General features: G+C 49.0%; 1 protein-coding gene across 2 annotated transcripts in view; it reads right to left on the reverse strand.

Annotated features, from left to right (window-relative positions):
• Positions 1-7,248: 7,248 nt before the first annotated feature.
• PKD2L1 (polycystin 2 like 1, transient receptor potential cation channel) overlaps positions 7,249-17,861 on the reverse strand; it is a 68,365-nt gene continuing 57,752 nt past the window's right edge. For both annotated transcript variants that reach the window (XM_053387928.1, XM_053387927.1), the window contains exon 15: positions 7,249-9,622. In XM_053387928.1, the coding sequence (XP_053243903.1) occupies positions 9,425-9,622 (198 nt within the window). In that variant the 3' untranslated portion in view covers positions 7,249-9,424. The remainder of the gene's footprint in view (positions 9,623-17,861) is intronic.

Genomic DNA, 17,861 nt, shown 5'->3' on the forward strand with positions numbered 1-17,861 from the left:
TCAGACTGCTGCAATCTGGATCCTATTGTTCTAGGACCAATCAGACTGCTGCATTTTGGATCCTATTCAACTCAGTACATAACACCGAGCCTCCAAGTGTTCCTATTTTCTAAGGACAGTCCAGGGAATTACAGAAGCCGCCCCAGTTTGTGTGTTCAGACCCAGAAACCTCCCCCTTAAATAAATTCACACTTGACTCAAATTTTTTAGTTTGGTTTTTGGTAGAATTTAGGCCACAACTTTATTGAAAGTGAGTGGTTGCATAGGCTCTGGTTCGACTAGTTCCCTGCCTTGCAGGTAGCGCTGACCCAGGGCACCAGCATAGGTCAGCCAAGGGTGAACACCTGGATAAGTGGAAAGCTGGGCACAGGCTATCTCCGCCACCCAAATGTCCCCCTGGACTCAGGCACGGGCACAACCCCCTCTCAGGGGTTGACCAAACCATTGAGTCCCTGGATTCCTTTAACGGAACACCCTTCACATAGGGATGGCGAGAGCGTTCTCCCATCCCTGTCACCTGAACCAAAGCCTATCCGCAACCTTACAAGTTGTGACGATTTGCTACGCGGCAGGCGAAACCCAAATGGCACCAGCCAATCAGCCAAGTGGGGGAAATTCCTGCCGTGCCCCTGTCCCAATGACAGACGACACACGACGGCATAGCAAGCTCAAGCGCAACAAACCCTGAAAGTAGGGAGAGGTGGGCGGGTGTTCCGAATGCACGCGCCGAAAGAGGAAGCTCTGGGTCATGTGCATGGGCATAAATAGGTTCCTCAAACTGTTTGGACTGCATTCCATTGGCCAGATTGTACCCAGCTTCGAGGGACCTACCAATCGGGTGTTGTGGCTGACCAAATGTACCCACCCACAACACAGGGTGTTAAGTTGTGGGTGAACATATCAGACGACACAGCGATTCTTCAGACAGCTCTTGTTTATTCACAGGCCAGAACAGAACTGAACTGAAGGGTTCTGCCAACCTGCTTATACAGAGCTCAACTACAAAGCAACAGTAACAACTTTCTGTAACTATCCAATCACTGAACATCACTTTCAATTCCTTATTTGCATATGTGGACCTGAGTGAAAACTATCTACAGCATCCCCCTGCTGGCCCAGGGTGAGAACTTCAGTACATAACACTGGGTGTCAGTTGTCCAGGTCTCACCGCAATACATGCCCTCTTTAAGGGAGGACCCGATTTTTGATTTGATCTCAGAACGTCCCGGTTTTCCTTTCTGCTCCCCTCCATGTCTCAGAGAACAATTAAAAGTGGTTTGTGCGTTTAGGTGCAAAAACTGAGTCCTGTTTATGCTGAAAATAAAATTCCTGCACCAAATGAAGGAAATAGTGAAGCTGGCCTATGAAGTTCTTCTTATGATTTTGAAGGAAAATGTCACCCATCCACTTTAAAATTTAAATTATTTAATTGCAGGCAGCCATTTTTTTTTAGGAAATACATTTATTGCTTATTCCTTTATTGTAAATGGAGCCTTACACTGTCTACTGAAAAGTTAAGTCCCACTGAATTCAATGGAGCTTACTCATAGGTAACTGGGTAAAGACTGGGCAGCCTTTCACTGCAATCCTAAGCATTTTTACTCAGAACTAAAATCTCACTGAGTTCAATAGGATTTACTCTCTGCAATGTTACTGATCATCCTCACAGTTTCCGTTATTATTATTATTATTACCCACATTTTCCGTGACAGAGACTTAAGGCAGCTCACATTTTATTTCTTTCCATTCATCTGTTGAAGGTGTTGTACATTATCTCTTCCTCCGCACGTTTTTTTCCTTTACAACACTCCTGCGAGGTAGGCTAGGCTGAGAGGTTGCACTTGGTTCAAGGCGGCAGTTGTGCATATGATGTCTCTCTGTGTGGCGAGATCAAATGCGGGAGAAGCTTCCTGATTCAGAAAAGGCTGTCCTAATTTTCATCAGACAAATGTTGGGTGGGGTATGCAACCCCCCACGCCACGCTAGACTTCATCACGCACATGCGCAGAGGTGTACGGCAATGTGCAATGCCTTGCAACACCTAATTGAAGTATCTGTGAGAAATATCCCAGTGTGCAACCTTCTGGGCATGAAGTTCGTATTGAGGAAAGAAGTTTTTGAGGGCAGTTCCTTTGCTTCAGTAATGTCTCAACACATGGTTTCACTGGCATGGAAATGCTTCATGTCGTATATGTCAACAATCTAAAGCAAATTATGCTGTCCAGCCCTAAGCACTTTATTTAGAAATAAGTCCCACAGAGTCCAACAGGCTTGCTCTAAAACATGTTTGCATAAGGCTGACACCAATGTTTCCGAACCTTGCCCTTGTCTGCTCCACAAAACGTGTAGAGCTACAGGTGACCTGAGAAGATCAGGTTGGATTGAACAGCTCAGCTCTTAAGAAGCACTTGCTGATGTTCCTTCTCTTGTTTTTCTTCATAGCCAATAGCATTGTTTAGAAAACTTTGAAAGGAGAAATGCTTTAGAAAGTGTGATAGGAATTTTGAGGTCTTAGATATATGTTAAATGTTCATAAGTGTACCAACCAAGCACATACATAGATCAGCACAGGAAGACCGACCTGGAACCATTTTGATTCCTAAACTGACCAAATGTTTTCTCTGCAAGGTCAAAAGAAAATGGAAAAGTCTCCCCATTGTCTTTTCCTTCACAAATCCTGTCTTAAGGGTATGTCTGTGTTTGAATAGGGTGTGAGCCTGTGACCTGGCCCAGGAACTAAGTATTTATCACTACAAAAGACTGGCAATCCAATCAAGTAACCTGCCAGCCAGGAGATAAACAAGGACAGGAGAAAAACAACATTCTTATTTCTGTTTTAAGATCGCCTTTTCTGTGATGTAGGTATGATGTATCTGAGGGGTGGTCTTAGGTTACACCCCTTCTGTGATGTATGCACGATGTTTCTGGGGGTGGTCTTGATCCACAGGGTGGCAATTTCAAAAGTCTTTATAAGGCCTTGCACACCATTTTTTTTGGATTCCTCCTCTCCTGCGAGTGAGGGGAGCACCCTGTTGCAACAGATCCATAAAGATCAAGCTTACTAGCAGCTTTGCTTCTCAATATTCTCTGGTTGACCAAACTGCAGGAGGCAGTGGAACAGGAGTGCCTGGCGTGCTCTGGTCCATGGGGTCACGAAGAATCGGACACGACTAAACAACAACAACAACATATAAGGGCAGGCACACCTTTGTCCAGGGTTCCTCCTGCCTCCTGCATGTGGTGAGTGAGGACCCTGTTGCAACCGATCAATAAAGATCAAGCTTACTAGCAGCTTTGCTTCTCAATATTCTCTGGTTGGCCTCTGTTATTTTCTCCTACCAATAGGGAACCTATGTAAGGACTCTATATGGGCTCTTGGATACCCCATAAGGGAAAAGGACAATTTTTGTTTACAACAAAAGCAAAAACCATTCTGGAAAGAAAGCAAATGAGAAGGCGGTGGTGGGGGCCCGGCCTTGCATTGGCCCCCAAATCCAAAATGTATGAAAGCTGTCCCAGTGTTGTGAAAACTTTAGATCTCATCTGCCCCATTACTTGTAGGTCACTTACTCCTTTCTTTCTTTTTTATTTCTCCCCTTTTTTTGGGGGGGGGGAGAACGGTTCCTGCTGAAAAGGTCACATACTGATTTTTCTTAAGTGAAATTCCGCCTTTCCACTAACGGGGAGAAGAAACATAAGAAGCTAATCAAAACCTATTACTTGGCGCTTTTGTGGGTCAATATGCAGCCATGTATTCCATTTTTTTTTGGGGGGGTGTTATGTCTTAATTCCTCCTCTGTGCCACTCACCACGCAGCCAAAATAGTAAAGGGTCAATGACCCACAGCATGCCCTGATGACTACATCCCTTTTACTGTTTTCCATCAATGGAGTGCTGGGATAAGGTTCAGGGAAGGACTGAATGGAAAACAGAGGCCGCAGTGCCTTGTCCTTCTTTCCACTAATACACAAGTCCAGGGCTGGATTTAGGTTTGATTAGGCCCTAAGCTACTGAAGGTTATGGGGCCCTTTATATGTCCGTATAGTTAAAGCTATGATTTTCCCAGTAGTGACGTATGGGAGTGAGAGCTGGACCATAAATAAGACTGATTGCCGAAGAATTGATGCTTTTGAATTATGGTGCTGGAGGAGACTCTTGAGAGTCCCATGGACTGCAAGAAGATCAAACCTCTCCATTCTGAAGGAAATCAGCCCTGAGTGCTCACTGGAAGGACAGATCGTGAAGCTGAGGCTTCAATACTTTGGCCACCTCATGAGAAGAGAAGACTCCCTGGAAAAGACCCTGGTGTTGGGAAAGATGGAGGGCACAAGGAGAAGGGGACGACAGAGGACGAGATGGTTGGACAGTGTTCTCGAAGCTACCAACATGAGTTTGACCAAACTGCGGGAGGCAGTGGAAGACAGGAGTGCCTGGTGTGCTCTGGTCCATGGGGTCACGAAGAGTCGGACACGACTAAACGACTAAACAACAACAACAACATATATCCAACTGTCCTTTGTCAACAACAAATTGTCGCTGTTTTTTGTGTTGAATATATGCTATGTGGTAATTTATGGACCTAATAGGTATCTAAAGCCATTTGCATGTGCAGAATGTTGGCACCCTATATATAGAATTGAGCAAACCAGTGATATTTTAGGGAGCAGGCTAGCAGGCGGGGCCCATGACTTACACCATAGGAACCTGCACAACACAAAACACTGTTGCTGTATGTAGGTTTATTTTATTTGTTTTTTATCTTATAATTTGGAAATGTACATCCAGTTTTTTTTTACTTTAATTTTTTTTTTTTTAGCTTATACCAAAATCTGGCACTGAATACAAGTGTGTCAGAAAGTGTGCAAGGGCGGGTAAGTTCAGGGGTGGTCCACAGGCAGCCCACAGGGGCACGGGTGACACTGTGGGTTAAGCCACAGAACCTAGGACTTGCCGATCAGAAGGTCGGCGGTTCGAACCCTCACGACGGGGTGAGCTCCCGTTGCTCGGTCCCAGTTCCTGCCAACCTAGCAGTTCAAAAGCACGTCAAAGTGCAAGTAGATAAATAGGTACCACTCTGGCGGGAAGGTAAGCGGTGTTTCCATGCGCTGCTCTGGTTCGCCAGAAGCGGCTTAGTCATGCTGGCCACATGTCCCGGAAGCTGTACGCCGGCTCCCTCGGCCAATAAAGCGAGATGAGCGCCGCAACCCCAGAGTCGGTCACAACTGGACCTAATGGTCAGGGATCCCTTTACCTTTACCTTTACAGGCAGCCCACAGGTGGGCTAAGCAAAATGTGCTACATGAAACAAAATGTGTCATATAAAAGAAGGTGTGGTCCTTGCATCTATCCACGCAGAGCCGTGTGGGTTTTCAGGTGCAGTGCAGATGGGCTCACATATTGTAACTGTCTTGTACGCTTGGCTTATGAAGGGCGCTGTTTCACTGATTTGGCAAAGGGCAAGATATAAAGAAATAAGCAATGCAGTTGCCTGCTAGATTGTGCGCTAGAGACATCTAGTGTTCTGCTGGAGAAGTGCCTGATAAACTTAACAAAAGGGTACAAAAGGGGTGGAACAATTTTTGTGTGATGGCACCCGTGCGGAAGCTGAGGAAAACCACTTCCCCAGAGTGGGGCTCTGTGTAGGATAGATCTGTTTTTAAATCCCTTCATTTGGAGATTATCAGCAGCATTTCCACATCTGTGGCACTCCCTAGGGTTGGCATGGAGGCACCAAATATGCCCAAACTCATGGAGCACAAAGATTGCATCTTCCATGTGCAATGCCGCTACAGGAAAGTATGTTTGGCTGCCTCCACATTGAGACAATAACATTAAAACCCAGGGCTTTTTTTCAGCTGGAAATCGCTCCCATTGCTCTGTCCCAGCTCCTGCCAACCTAGCAGTTCAAAAGCACACCAGTGCAAGTAGATAAATAGGTACCACAGTGGTGGGAAGGTAAACGGCATTTCTGTGCGCTCTGGCTTCCGTCACGGTGTCCTGTTGCACCAGAAGTGGTTTAGTCATGCTGGCCACATGAACCGGGAAGCTGTCTGTGGACGAACGCGGCTCCCTCCATGGGGTCACGAAGAGTCGGACACAACTAAATGACTAAACAACAACAACAACAACATTGGGTATTTATTCAGCCAGGACTGTGGTAAGAAACTTGTTCCTTTCAAACATTCAGACGGGGTGTGTGGGTGTGTGGAGGAGGGGAGGAAAAGAAAGGCACCCACATTGTGTACATATTGTTCACTGAAAAATCCTTTACTCCTTTTGAGTTACATTAGAACTTTTAACCAGAAGCGCCATATTATTATTTTTTACAAGAATACAAGAAGTCACAAATGACAATACGGCAGGTGACGGCACTGCATAGCAATAGCCATAGAATCGTAGATTTGCAGAGATGGGAAGGGACCACAAAGGACATCTAGTCCAACCCTAGCCCGGAGTGACAATCATTGCGTATCACACAAGAGGATGGAAAGACATGACAGGTTATTGTGCCTAATCTAGTCATCAAGCATCAGTAGCAGTGCTGAGATGTGTGTGTCGGTTCACAGGCATGATGGAAGGTGGGTCTAACACATGGCTGAGCGCTTGCGGGGTCTGAGCAGAGAACAAATCTATACAATGCAAGGAAGTATTTTAAGTTTGGTGGTGGCCTTCACAAGCAGAACACTGTCAGCAGGAGATCCAGGCAGGTGGGCTCTGGATTAGGGGCCACACAGAGGCGGAGGAGGAGTTGGGCGGAGCTGGCAGGTGATAGCAATAAGTCCAGCCCTGGGTGCAATGGTCCAGGCTCAGCATATGGCTTTGGGCTCTACCGAGAGAGAGGTACAAAATGATACATGGAATTTTAGGTTATAATATCTGCAACCTCTATTTAAAGCAGGGGTCAGCAAACTTTTTCAGCAGGGGCCCGGTCCACTGTCCCTCAGATCTTGTGGGGGGCCCGAACTATATATACCGTATTTTTCGCTCTATAAGACGCACCAGACCACAAGACGCACCTGGTGTTTGGAGGAGGAAAACAAGAAAAAAATATTCTGAATCTCAGAAGCCAGAACATCAAGAGGGATCGCTGCGCAGTGAAAGCAGCAATCCCTCTTGCTGTTCTGGCTTCTGGGATAGCTGCGCAGCCTGCATTCGCTCCATAAGATGCACACACATTTTCCCTTACTTTTTAGGAGGGAAAAGGTGAGTCTTATAGAGCAAAAAATACAGTATATATATATTTGGGGGGGGCGGGAATGCAGGAATTCCTATGCCCCACAATTAACCCAGAGGTGCATTTTAAATAAAAGGACACATTCTACTCATGTAAAAACATGCTGATTCCCCGACCGTCCGCAGGCCGGATTTAGAAGGCGACTGGGCCGGATCCAGCCCCCGGGCCTTAGTTTGCCTACCCATGATTTAAACGAACAGTCAGGGAGAACATGTGTACAATAGACAAAGAAGCCATTTGAAGCTTCCATCTGAGGCAGCGGATTTGCACCAGACCAGCTACGGGCCCTTCCAGATTGCTGCCGTTTCTGGATAGCAATCAGTCACACACTGGCAAATTTAGGGGGCACAGTTAAATGCACTGGGAAGTGTGGGATAGTAATGGCCTGACGCACGGTTTTGTAACTTCCTCGCAAACAAATCAGAATAAACGCTCCATAAACGGCTAACCTTGCCTAAGCTCCCCACAAACTTTGTGCAAACGGATTAGGAGGAATTGGCAGTCTGGAACCAGACCATATGCAATAAATACACAGGTATCTATTTAGCCATGTATGCAGGTGCATAGCTGTCAACTTTCCCCCTTTTTAAAGGTAAATTCCCTTATTCCGAATAGGATTCCTCGCAAGAAAAGGGAAAAGTTGACAACTATGTGCAGGTGGTGGGAATTTGCTCCCTCAGATGGAAACGTTATGTTCGTCCTTGTCTATCGTAATTGTCCTATTAGTTTTATTTTAAGCACATGTTGCACCTATTATTATTAGTTTTTACAGCACTCGGAATACATACCATTCAATTATATTTATTATAATATATAGTGTGGGCATGATTTTCCTGCACTGAATTGAAATCCATGTCGAAAAATATTTTTGTGCAAAGCGACAACTTTCAGACTTCCTCAGGGCTTTCAATCTATCTGAGCAGGACTGGGGTCCATTTGAAACATACAGAAGCCAGCGGCAAAATTTGAATCCAGATCAGAAATCTGCCCCCCCCACTCTAATGCCCAGAGGAAATAGTGATCCTTCTCCATTGCAGTTCATCGCATGTAGCCAAACATGGTTGTGTTGTGAAGACTGTGTTCTTTCTCTTCCAGGGGCGAAATGAGAAGAGACTTTAATTGCCATAGCTGTCAACTTACAGATTTGAAAATAAGGGACCAGCAGCCTCAAAAATAAGGGATCAGCAGCCAAAATAAGGGATTTTCCGAACACAGGTAGGTTCAACTTCTGAGCCCCTCCGAGCCAAAGGCAGAAAACCCAGCCAGCAGCCAAACGAAGCCTCAAGCGGTGGTTCCCACAGCGCAGCAACCCGGCAAAGGGGATGCAGCAAGGAAAACCACCGTCACCTCTCCGCTGGGAAGTGCTGAGCAAAGGCGAGTCCCCAGGCAATGCAGCCGATTGGATCGGCACAAGGCATGCAAGCTCCACCCCCCAGTCATTCTTGGACTCCTTCTTGGGTGAGCAACGCAGCCAAGCAACACAGTTGGAGCCTCCCTCCTCCCTGGCCAACAGGGAGGGAGGGAGAGGAGCTGCTTCCTTTGAAACCCAGGAAATTTAAGGGACATCATCAATAAGGGACAGCAGCGGGACACAGCACTGGGATAAGGGACTTTCCCACCAAATAAGGGACAGTTGACAGCTATGTTAATTGCACTTTTGAATCCCATGCCACAAAAAAGTAGCTACGGATTTCCCCAATAAAGGAAGGGTTATTCTGTGCCCCTGTGACATCTATCCACTCTAAATCACCCTCCTTGCCAGCTCCGATTTGCTGCAATTTTTAACGACTGAACATTGTATAATTTTTTAAGAAATCCAGCGGGGCAGGGGCAGTTTTCAGCAGGAAAAGGAGACGAGGTTAAACTCTCTCTCACCCCACTGCTCTGATTTGGACTGAGGCCCTTGAGGTTCCATTTTGGAAAGAGCGAGACATGGAGAGTCTTATGTATTACAGTATTTTAGGGTTTTTTTTGGAAGCCGCCCAAAGTGGCTGGGGAAGCCCAGCCAGATGGGCGGGGTATAAATAATAAATTATTATTATAAATTATTATATTATAACCACGGGATTAAAAGCACAATTAAAATCAGGCATAGGTGTTTGTTTTTTAGCCCTGACTAGTCTAAAAGTAGTAAAGTAGCGGAAATTGTGGTGGTGTTTTATTAGCGAAGTGGGGTTGTTCAGAAACGAGTTAGAAGCTTTTATTGGATTGTCGTGGGGCGCTCTTGGGTGTCTGAGAGCCGGGGAGCTCTGTCTTGGGGTAGAAAGCGCTGCTGCCACTCAGGGGGGTTAAGCGGAAGTCGTTCTCCTGCCTCTCCGATCCACCTTCTTCCTTGATGACCCACTCGGCGTTCTGAGGAACCAGACTTCCTTGGCTGAACTGTTCTTCCTGCGAGTAAGAAAAAGGGTGAAATAGACTCAGAGTCGAGAATGGACTTCATGCTCTTTATTCAGCTCATAGTGGTGCGGAGGAATGAAAGTTTCTCCAATGTATCTGCTTTATATACATTATTCACACAATGGGCTGCACGTGATTGGCTAATTCCGGAATTCTCCTGTAGGCCAATCAGGTTGTGGATTCACTTCCATCTGGAGCTGGATTGGGTGGCTCCTGAAGGCCAATCATACTGCTGCATTGTTCTAGGACCAATCAGACTGCTGCATTTTGGATCCTATTGTTCTGGGACTAATCAGACTGCTGCATTCTGAATCCTATTGTTCTAGGACCAATCAGACTGCTGCATTCTGAATCCTATTGTTCTAGGACCAATCAGACTGCTGCATTCTGAATCCTATTGTTCTAGGACCAATCAGACTGCTGCATTTTGGATCCTGTTGTTCTAGGACCAAACAGACTGCTGCATTCTGAATCCTATTGTTCTAGGACCAATCAGACTGCTGCATTTTGGATCCTATTGTTCTAGGACCAATCAGACTGCTGCATTCTGAATCCTATTGTTCTAGGACCAATCAGACTGCTGCATTTTTGATCCTATTGTTCTGGGACTAATCAGACTGCTGCATTCTGAATCCTATTGTTCTAGGACCAATCAGACTGCTGCATTTTGGATCCTATTCAACTCAGTACATAACAAAGGGAAAGGCAGCTGCTCATTCAGAGGCTTACGGACAGAAGCGGGGAAGGACTTGCTGCAACACTAGGATTACAAGTAGCACTCTCCGCCCTCCATGGGTTCCTGAAGCTGGTATTCAGAAGCATCACTGCCTCTTGTGGCAGGGAGTTCCAAAGTTTGACTATGCAGATTATCAAGAGTTACTGAGGTAGAGAGGAGACGCCAATAGGAATCTTTTCACTTTAAACCACCAGTCCACAGGGAGATGTAAAGGTGGGCTCAGATGATGCAAGAAACCAGAAACCAGCAGGGGAGGGGTGCTCTGGAAAAACACACACACACACACACACACACCACACACACACTCTCTTTCAGTTTTACAATTTAAAATACAGTGGTACCTTGGGTTAAGTACTTAATTCATTCCAGAGGTCCGTTCTTAACCTGAAACTGTTCTTAACCTGAAGCACCACTTTAGCTAATGGGGCCTCCAGCTGCCGCAGTGCCAGAGCACGATTTCTGTTCTCATCCTGAAGCAAAGTTCTTAACCTGAAGCACTGTTTCTGGGTTAGCGGAGTCTGTAACCTGAAGCATATGTAACCTGAAGCGTATGTAACCCGAGGTACCACTGTACTAATTTAAACATCCTTGAGATATCAGTGACTTCCCTTCTTCTCTTTCCATGGTTCATTTTGCATATCACAAATCCCTGCATATTTTACAAAAACTAAACCTTTCAGTGTTCCATCCATCAAAACTTATGTACACTGTTGAATTCATCTTAATGCTGCCAATGTTTTCAAATGTACACAATTTCCCCCAGGTACTCAAAAAACGTTTTCCAGTCTTCTCCAAGCATATGTTCTTCTTGTTCTCTTATTCTATATGTTAAGTCTGCAAGCAGCACATATTCTTTCAGTTTATGTTGCCATTCTTCTTTAGCTGGGACCTTGCTCATTTTCCATTTTGGGGCTAACAAAACACAGGCCGCAGTAGTGGCATACATAAATAACCATTTTTGACACCTGGGAATTTCTGTGTGTATTATCCCCAACAAAAAGAACCCTGGTGTTTTTTTTGAAAGGTGCTTTTAAACATTTCCCCCCCCCCAATTCATTATGGATGGATTATTTCCCAATACTCTTTTACCCTTTTACAAGTCCACCACATGTGAAAGAACATTCCCTTAACCTCACTGAATTTCCAGCACTCATCTGATTCAGTCTTATACATCTTAGCAAGCCTAGGTAAAGGTAAAGAGACCCCTGACCATTAGGTCCAGTTGTGGCCGACTCTGGGGTTGCGGCGCTCATCTCGCTTTATTGGCCGAGGGAGTCGGCATGCAGCTTCTGGGTCATGTGGCCAGCATGACTAAGCTGCTTCTGGTGAACCAGAGCAGCGCATGGAAACGCCATTTACCTTCCCGCCGGAGTGGTACCTATTTATCTACTTGCACTTTGACGTGCTTTCGAACTGCTAGGTTGGCAGGAGCAGGGACCGAGCAACGGGAGCTCACCCCATCATGAGGATTTGAACCGCCAACCTTCTGATCAACAAGTCCTAGGCTTTGTGGTTTAACCCACAGTGCCACCCGCGTTCCTTAGCAAGCCTACTCGGAGTTAAATGCCATCTGTAAATCAATTTCAAGACACTTCTGAGCAGTGTGGGCCAGCACAATTGTTGATTCGCATTGAACTACAGCAGGCTTCCTCAACCTTGACCCTCCAGATGTTTTGGGCCTACAACTCCCATGATTCCTAGCTAGCAGGACCAGTGGTCAGGGATGATGGGAATTGTAGTCTCAAAACATCTGGAGGGCCAAGGTTGAGGAAACTACATTTTGTTTTAAGCTTGGTTTTCATGTGACTGGCGAACCAGGTCAAAGCCTTTGCCCCACTTTATTGGGTGGAGTGGATACCGTACTTTTCTGTGTATAACAAGCCCCCGTGTATAAGACACCTCTTATTTGGGGGGGACTAAAAATTCAGAAAAGTGGGGGGATTGCCCAGAGTTGTTGAGATTTTTTGGGGGGCGGGGAGGATTGCCCAGTGTGGATTCTGCACCCTGAGTAGATAGGATGTTGCAAAGCGTGTTCTCCCTCATGGGGAGCAGGTGTTGCAGTGGGGGCTGACGAGACACCTCACTGTTGCTAGGCAAAAGGTTTGGCCATCTTTTAAGCAGGGGTGGGCTGTTACTGGGGAAAGTTATATGTTGCCATTTAGTGATTGACAGCCCTATTGGTTAAATAGTTCCATACAGCGACGAACTTCCTCTTTTCGCTGCGTGCTTCGGATCACCCGCCCTCCCTTCCCTAATTTTAGGCTGTTTGCTTGACCTTGCTATGTGTTATGTACTGAGTTGAATAGGATCCAAACTGCAGCAGTCTGATTGGTCCTAGAACAATAGGATCCAAAAGGCAGCAGTCTGATTGGTCCTAGAACAATAGGATTCAGAATGCAGCAGTCTGATTGGTCCTAGAACAATGCAGCAGTATGATTGGTTGGCAGGAACTACCCAATCATGCTCCAGATAGAAGTGAATCCACAACCTGATTGGCTTACAGTAGAATTCCGGAATTAGCCAATCTTGTGCAGCCCATTGTGTAAATAATGTATATAAAGCTGATACTTTGAGGGGACTTTCATTCATTCCTCCTCACCACTATGAGCTGAATAAAGAGCATGAAATCACTTCGCGACTCTGAGTATATTTCACTGGCGACGAAGGTGGGATCCCGCTGAGCTGACTGCCACACACAGCACCGCAGCACCGCCACCTGCCGCACCGCTGCCTCGCACCGTGTATCCAGGCTTCAGCTCCGGGACACAAGGAACTCAGAATGGCAACCGACAACAGCTTCTCGCCATTCAACCCAGCATCTGGAGACTGGGAAGCGTACGCCTCCCGTTTCACCTTCCTCCTAGAAGCCAAAGGGGTCACCGACGAAGAAGACGCCAAGAAGAGGGCGATATTCTTCAGCGTCTGTGGAGAGGAGACGTTTGAAATCGCCCGGGCTCTCCTTGCGCCGGAAGACGTCGCTACTGTTCCATACAAAACAATAATGGAACAGCTGAAGGGGCACTTTTCACCGCAGCCCTCAGTGGTGGCTCGTCGAAATGCCTTCTACGCAAAGCGGCAAGCCCCTGGGGAAACCATAACTGGGTTTGTGACCTCTCTCCGCCAAGCCGCCCGGTTCTGCAACTTCTCAGAGCTGGAGAACATGCTTCGTGACCGCCTCGTCGGTGGCCTGAAGGATGAGAAGCTGCAACGACGCCTCTACGCTAAGAAGGACCTAACGTTCCAGGTCGCTCTGGAGGAGGCCCTGGCAACGGAAGCTGCCGAGAGGTCGACGCAAGAGGCACGGCCGAGCCAGCTGTCCCAACCGAGGGTCCACCACGAAGACCTCACCGACGACTCAGGATCCGACAGGGAGGAGGTGCACCGAGTACAGCAGCGCACTCAAGCAGCCCACATACCACAGCTGCCTCGACGAGAAGGAGGGAACTGCGCAAGCTGTGGAGAAAGTCACGAGAGGAGGACCTGCCGTTTCCGCAACGCAGAGTGCAGGCAGTGCAGAAAATTGGGACACATCGCCCGGGTGTGTCGGGCTCGGCCCACCCGACGCCAGGCATCAGATGACCAATCCAAGAGCCCCAGGTCCCGGGGCCCAACGCACCAAGGCAACTCGACAGAGCTCACGGACTTCCAGGTATACCAGTTGCCCCACCCCAACGTAGAGAAAATTTATGTTGACGTACAGATAGAGGGGGCCCCATGCCGCATGGAGCTTGACACGGGTTCAACTCTATCCATAATCTCGGCAAGGACCTTAAGGAAACTGTGTCCTACTGGGGGTCCCAAACTCAGGCCGGCCCCATTCACCCTCCGGGACTTCCAAAAGCGTAAGGTCCCCACAATGGGGGTGGGGACCTTCAGGGTGCAATACCGAGGGCGGACGCGGCAACTGGACTTGCTTGTGGTCAAGGGCCCCTACATTAGCTTACTGGGATTGGCATGGTTTGGACCACTAGGGCTAGCCGTCACCGGGGTGAACCACACTAGCTTACAAGTGGACGTGGACGCCATATGCAAGGAATTTCCGGGGGTTTTCGATGGGAAATTGGGACAGTATACGGGCCCCCCCATTGCTCTACAGCTTGACCCCGCAGTACGACCGGTCAGGCTCAAGGCCCGCCGGGTCCCGTTCGCCCTGAAACCCCGTATAGACGAGGAATTGGACCGGCTCGTGGAGCAAGGAGTGCTGGAGCCGGTGCCTAATGCCCCCTGGGAAACCCCAATCGTCACGCCCGTCAAGCCTAATGGTTCAGTCCGCATCTGCGCAGACTACAAATGTACCATAAACAAGGCCCTCACGGCCCATGCATACCCAGTGCCAGTGGTCAGCCATGTTCTTGCCACCCTGGCTGGGTCGAAAATTTTTGGCAAGCTGGACTTGGCCCAAGCATATCAACAGCTGCCAGTAGATGAGGCCACAGCAGAGGCACAGACGATTGTGACGCACAGAGGAGCATTCAGGGTAAAGCGGCTGCAATTCGGTGTCAGCGTGGCACCAGGCATATTCCAGAATCTAATGGACTCTCTACTTAAAGGGATTCCGGGCGTCACCCCCTTCTTCGATGATGTGTTGATTGCCGGGCCCACACCAGAGGAGTTTGAGGACCGCCTCCGCACCGTTCTGCACCGTTTCCAGACGGCGGGTCTCAAGGTGAAGCGGGAAAAATGTCTACTAGGAGTGCCTCAGGTGGACTTTCTGGGATTTATGGTGGACGCAGAAGGGGTCCACCCGACTGGGGACAAGGTACGGGCCATTTGTGATGCCCCAGCGCCCAAGAACAAGACTGAACTTCAGGCCTTCTTGGGACTATTGAACTTTTACCATTCCTTCCTTCCCCACAAGGCGGCGGTAGCAGAGCCCCTACACAGACTCCTGGACAAGCGGGCCCCTTGGGTGTGGGGCCAGCGCCAGGAGGCCGCATTCCAGGCAGTCAAGGACTTGCTTGTCTCAAACTCGGTCTTGGCACACTTCGACGAGAGGCTGCCGGTGGTGCTAGCATGCGATGCCTCGCCCTATGGAATTGGCGCTGTCCTGGGACACCAACTCCCGGATGGAAGAGAGGTACCGGTGGCATACTTTTCCCAGACACTCAACTCAACCGAGCGGAACTACTCGCAAATCGACAAGGAGGGTCTGGCAATCGTGAAGGGAGTAAAAAAATTCCATGATTTCTTGTACGGGCGGCCCTTCACCGTGGTGACTGACCACAAGCCGTTGCTTGGCTTATTTGCCCCTGAAAAGCAGACCCCCCAAGTGCTGTCTCCTCGCGTCCTCAGGTGGTCAATTTTCCTTGCCAGCTACCAGTATGCACTGATTCACCGTCCGGGGAAGGCGATGGGCCATGCGGATGCCCTCAGCAGGCTACCACTACCGGAAACAGGCCCCGACCCAGCACCCGCACAAGAGGTTATGAGCCTGGAGCTGCTTCCCGACCGCCCCATTCAGGCACAAGAAGTTGCACACCATTCCAAGAAAGATAGGGTCATCTCCCGGGTCCTGGACTGGGTGTGGAGGGGATGGCCCAGCAGCAGCCCCGGGCCAGAATTCGCCGGCTACACAACCCGCAAACATGAACTGTCGGCCCACAAGGGGTGCCTGTTATGGGGAAGCAGGGTCGTTGTTCCCCAGCCCCTCCGAAAAAGGGTCCTCACAGCCCTACACGAGACACACCCAGGGGTAGTAAGAATGAAGGCCCTTGCCAGGAGTTATGTGTGGTGGCCGGGGATCGACGGAGAGATAGAGGCCTGGGTCAAACACTGCCAGGCCTGCCAAGAATCCCGCCCAGATCCCCCAAGGGCCCCAGTCCAGTCCTGGGAGTCCGCCCGAGCACCATGGTCACGCCTGCATGTGGACTTCGCTGGCCCCTTTCAGGGGAAAACATTCTTCATAGTGGTGGACTCCTACACCAAATGGCTGGAAGTCGCACTGGTACCGTCCACTTCTACGTCCGCAGCCATCCGGGTACTACGCAGGCTGTTTGCAACCCACGGGCTCCCTGACACTCTCGTCTCAGACAACGGGACTGCATTTACGTCAGGAGAATTCCAAACCTTCACAGCGCAGAACGCCATCCGCCACATCCGTTCGGCGCCATTCCATCCTGCCACCAATGGCCAAGCAGAACGCATGGTGCGGACCACCAAGGACACCCTTCGCCGCATGACGCAAGGGGATTGGGAGTACCGCCTTGCCACATTCCTTCTAGCACAGCACAGCACCCCCAGCTCAACGACTGGCCGGAGCCCCGCTGAACTACTAATGGGTCGGCGCCTTGCAATCAGATTGGACTGCATTCACCCCGATAGAGCTCAGGATGAGGTAGTGGTGGGGGAAGGCAGGAACCCCCGGATCTTCGAGGCCCAGGACCCAGTGTACGCAAAGAATTTTGGGGCAGGCCCAGCATGGGTACCCGCCACAGTCACCAGGGTCACTGGCCCCGTGTCGTACGAGGTGCTAACAGATGGGGGGCAATGCTGGCGCCGCCACTGCGACCAGATACGGCGACGATTCCCGGGAGAAAACCAGGAGGAGGAAAGGTCAGAGGAGTCCCAAAGGAACAGAGGGGCAGTGAGGCCCATAGAGCACGAGGGGCCAGCAGGAGAGGCAGAATCAGTAAATACAGAGAGGACCTGCGAGGCCGAAAGGACACCGGAACCAGAACCACAACTGAGCGAGCCGGTTGCGCCAGACCAAATAGCCCCATCACAGCCAGCATCCTTGGAACACGAGCCAGAACCTGAACCCCGGACCAGGGAACACCCCAGGCCGCAACGCACACGTAGGCCGCCAGCGTACCTCGAGGACTATGAATGCGACCTCCCGGGCAGGACTGGAACTTAGAGGGGAGGGGTGTTATGTACTGAGTTGAATAGGATCCAAACTGCAGCAGTCTGATTGGTCCTAGAACAATAGGATCCAAAAGGCAGCAGTCTGATTGGTCCTAGAACAATAGGATTCAGAATGCAGCAGTCTGATTGGTCCTAGAACAATGCAGCAGTATGATTGGTTGGCAGGAACTACCCAATCATGCTCCAGATAGAAGTGAATCCACAACCTGATTGGCTTACAGTAGAATTCCGGAATTAGCCAATCTTGTGCAGCCCATTGTGTAAATAATGTATATAAAGCTGATACTTTGAGGGGACTTTCATTCATTCCTCCTCACCACTATGAGCTGAATAAAGAGCATGAAATCACTTCGCGACTCTGAGTATATTTCACTATGCCTGTCATGGGGTCGTCTGCTTTGGGGCAGGGGCCCGGTAGGAATTTTGTCCATTTGGCTGATTGGCTGGTGCCATTTGGTTTTTGCCTACTGCGTAGCAAATCGTCACAACTTGTAAGGTTGCGGTTAGGCATTGGTTTGGGAACTGGTTGGTGGAGGGGTATGGATTTGGCTGTGCCTGCCCCTCCAAAACGCTGCTGCAAGGGTTTTCCGTTAAAGGAACCCAGGGGCTCGCCATGCTTTTGTCCGAACC

The sequence above is a fragment of the Podarcis raffonei genome, chromosome 5 (genome assembly GCF_027172205.1).
Source record: "Podarcis raffonei isolate rPodRaf1 chromosome 5, rPodRaf1.pri, whole genome shotgun sequence".
NCBI classification, from domain to species: Eukaryota; Metazoa; Chordata; class Lepidosauria; order Squamata; family Lacertidae; genus Podarcis; species Podarcis raffonei.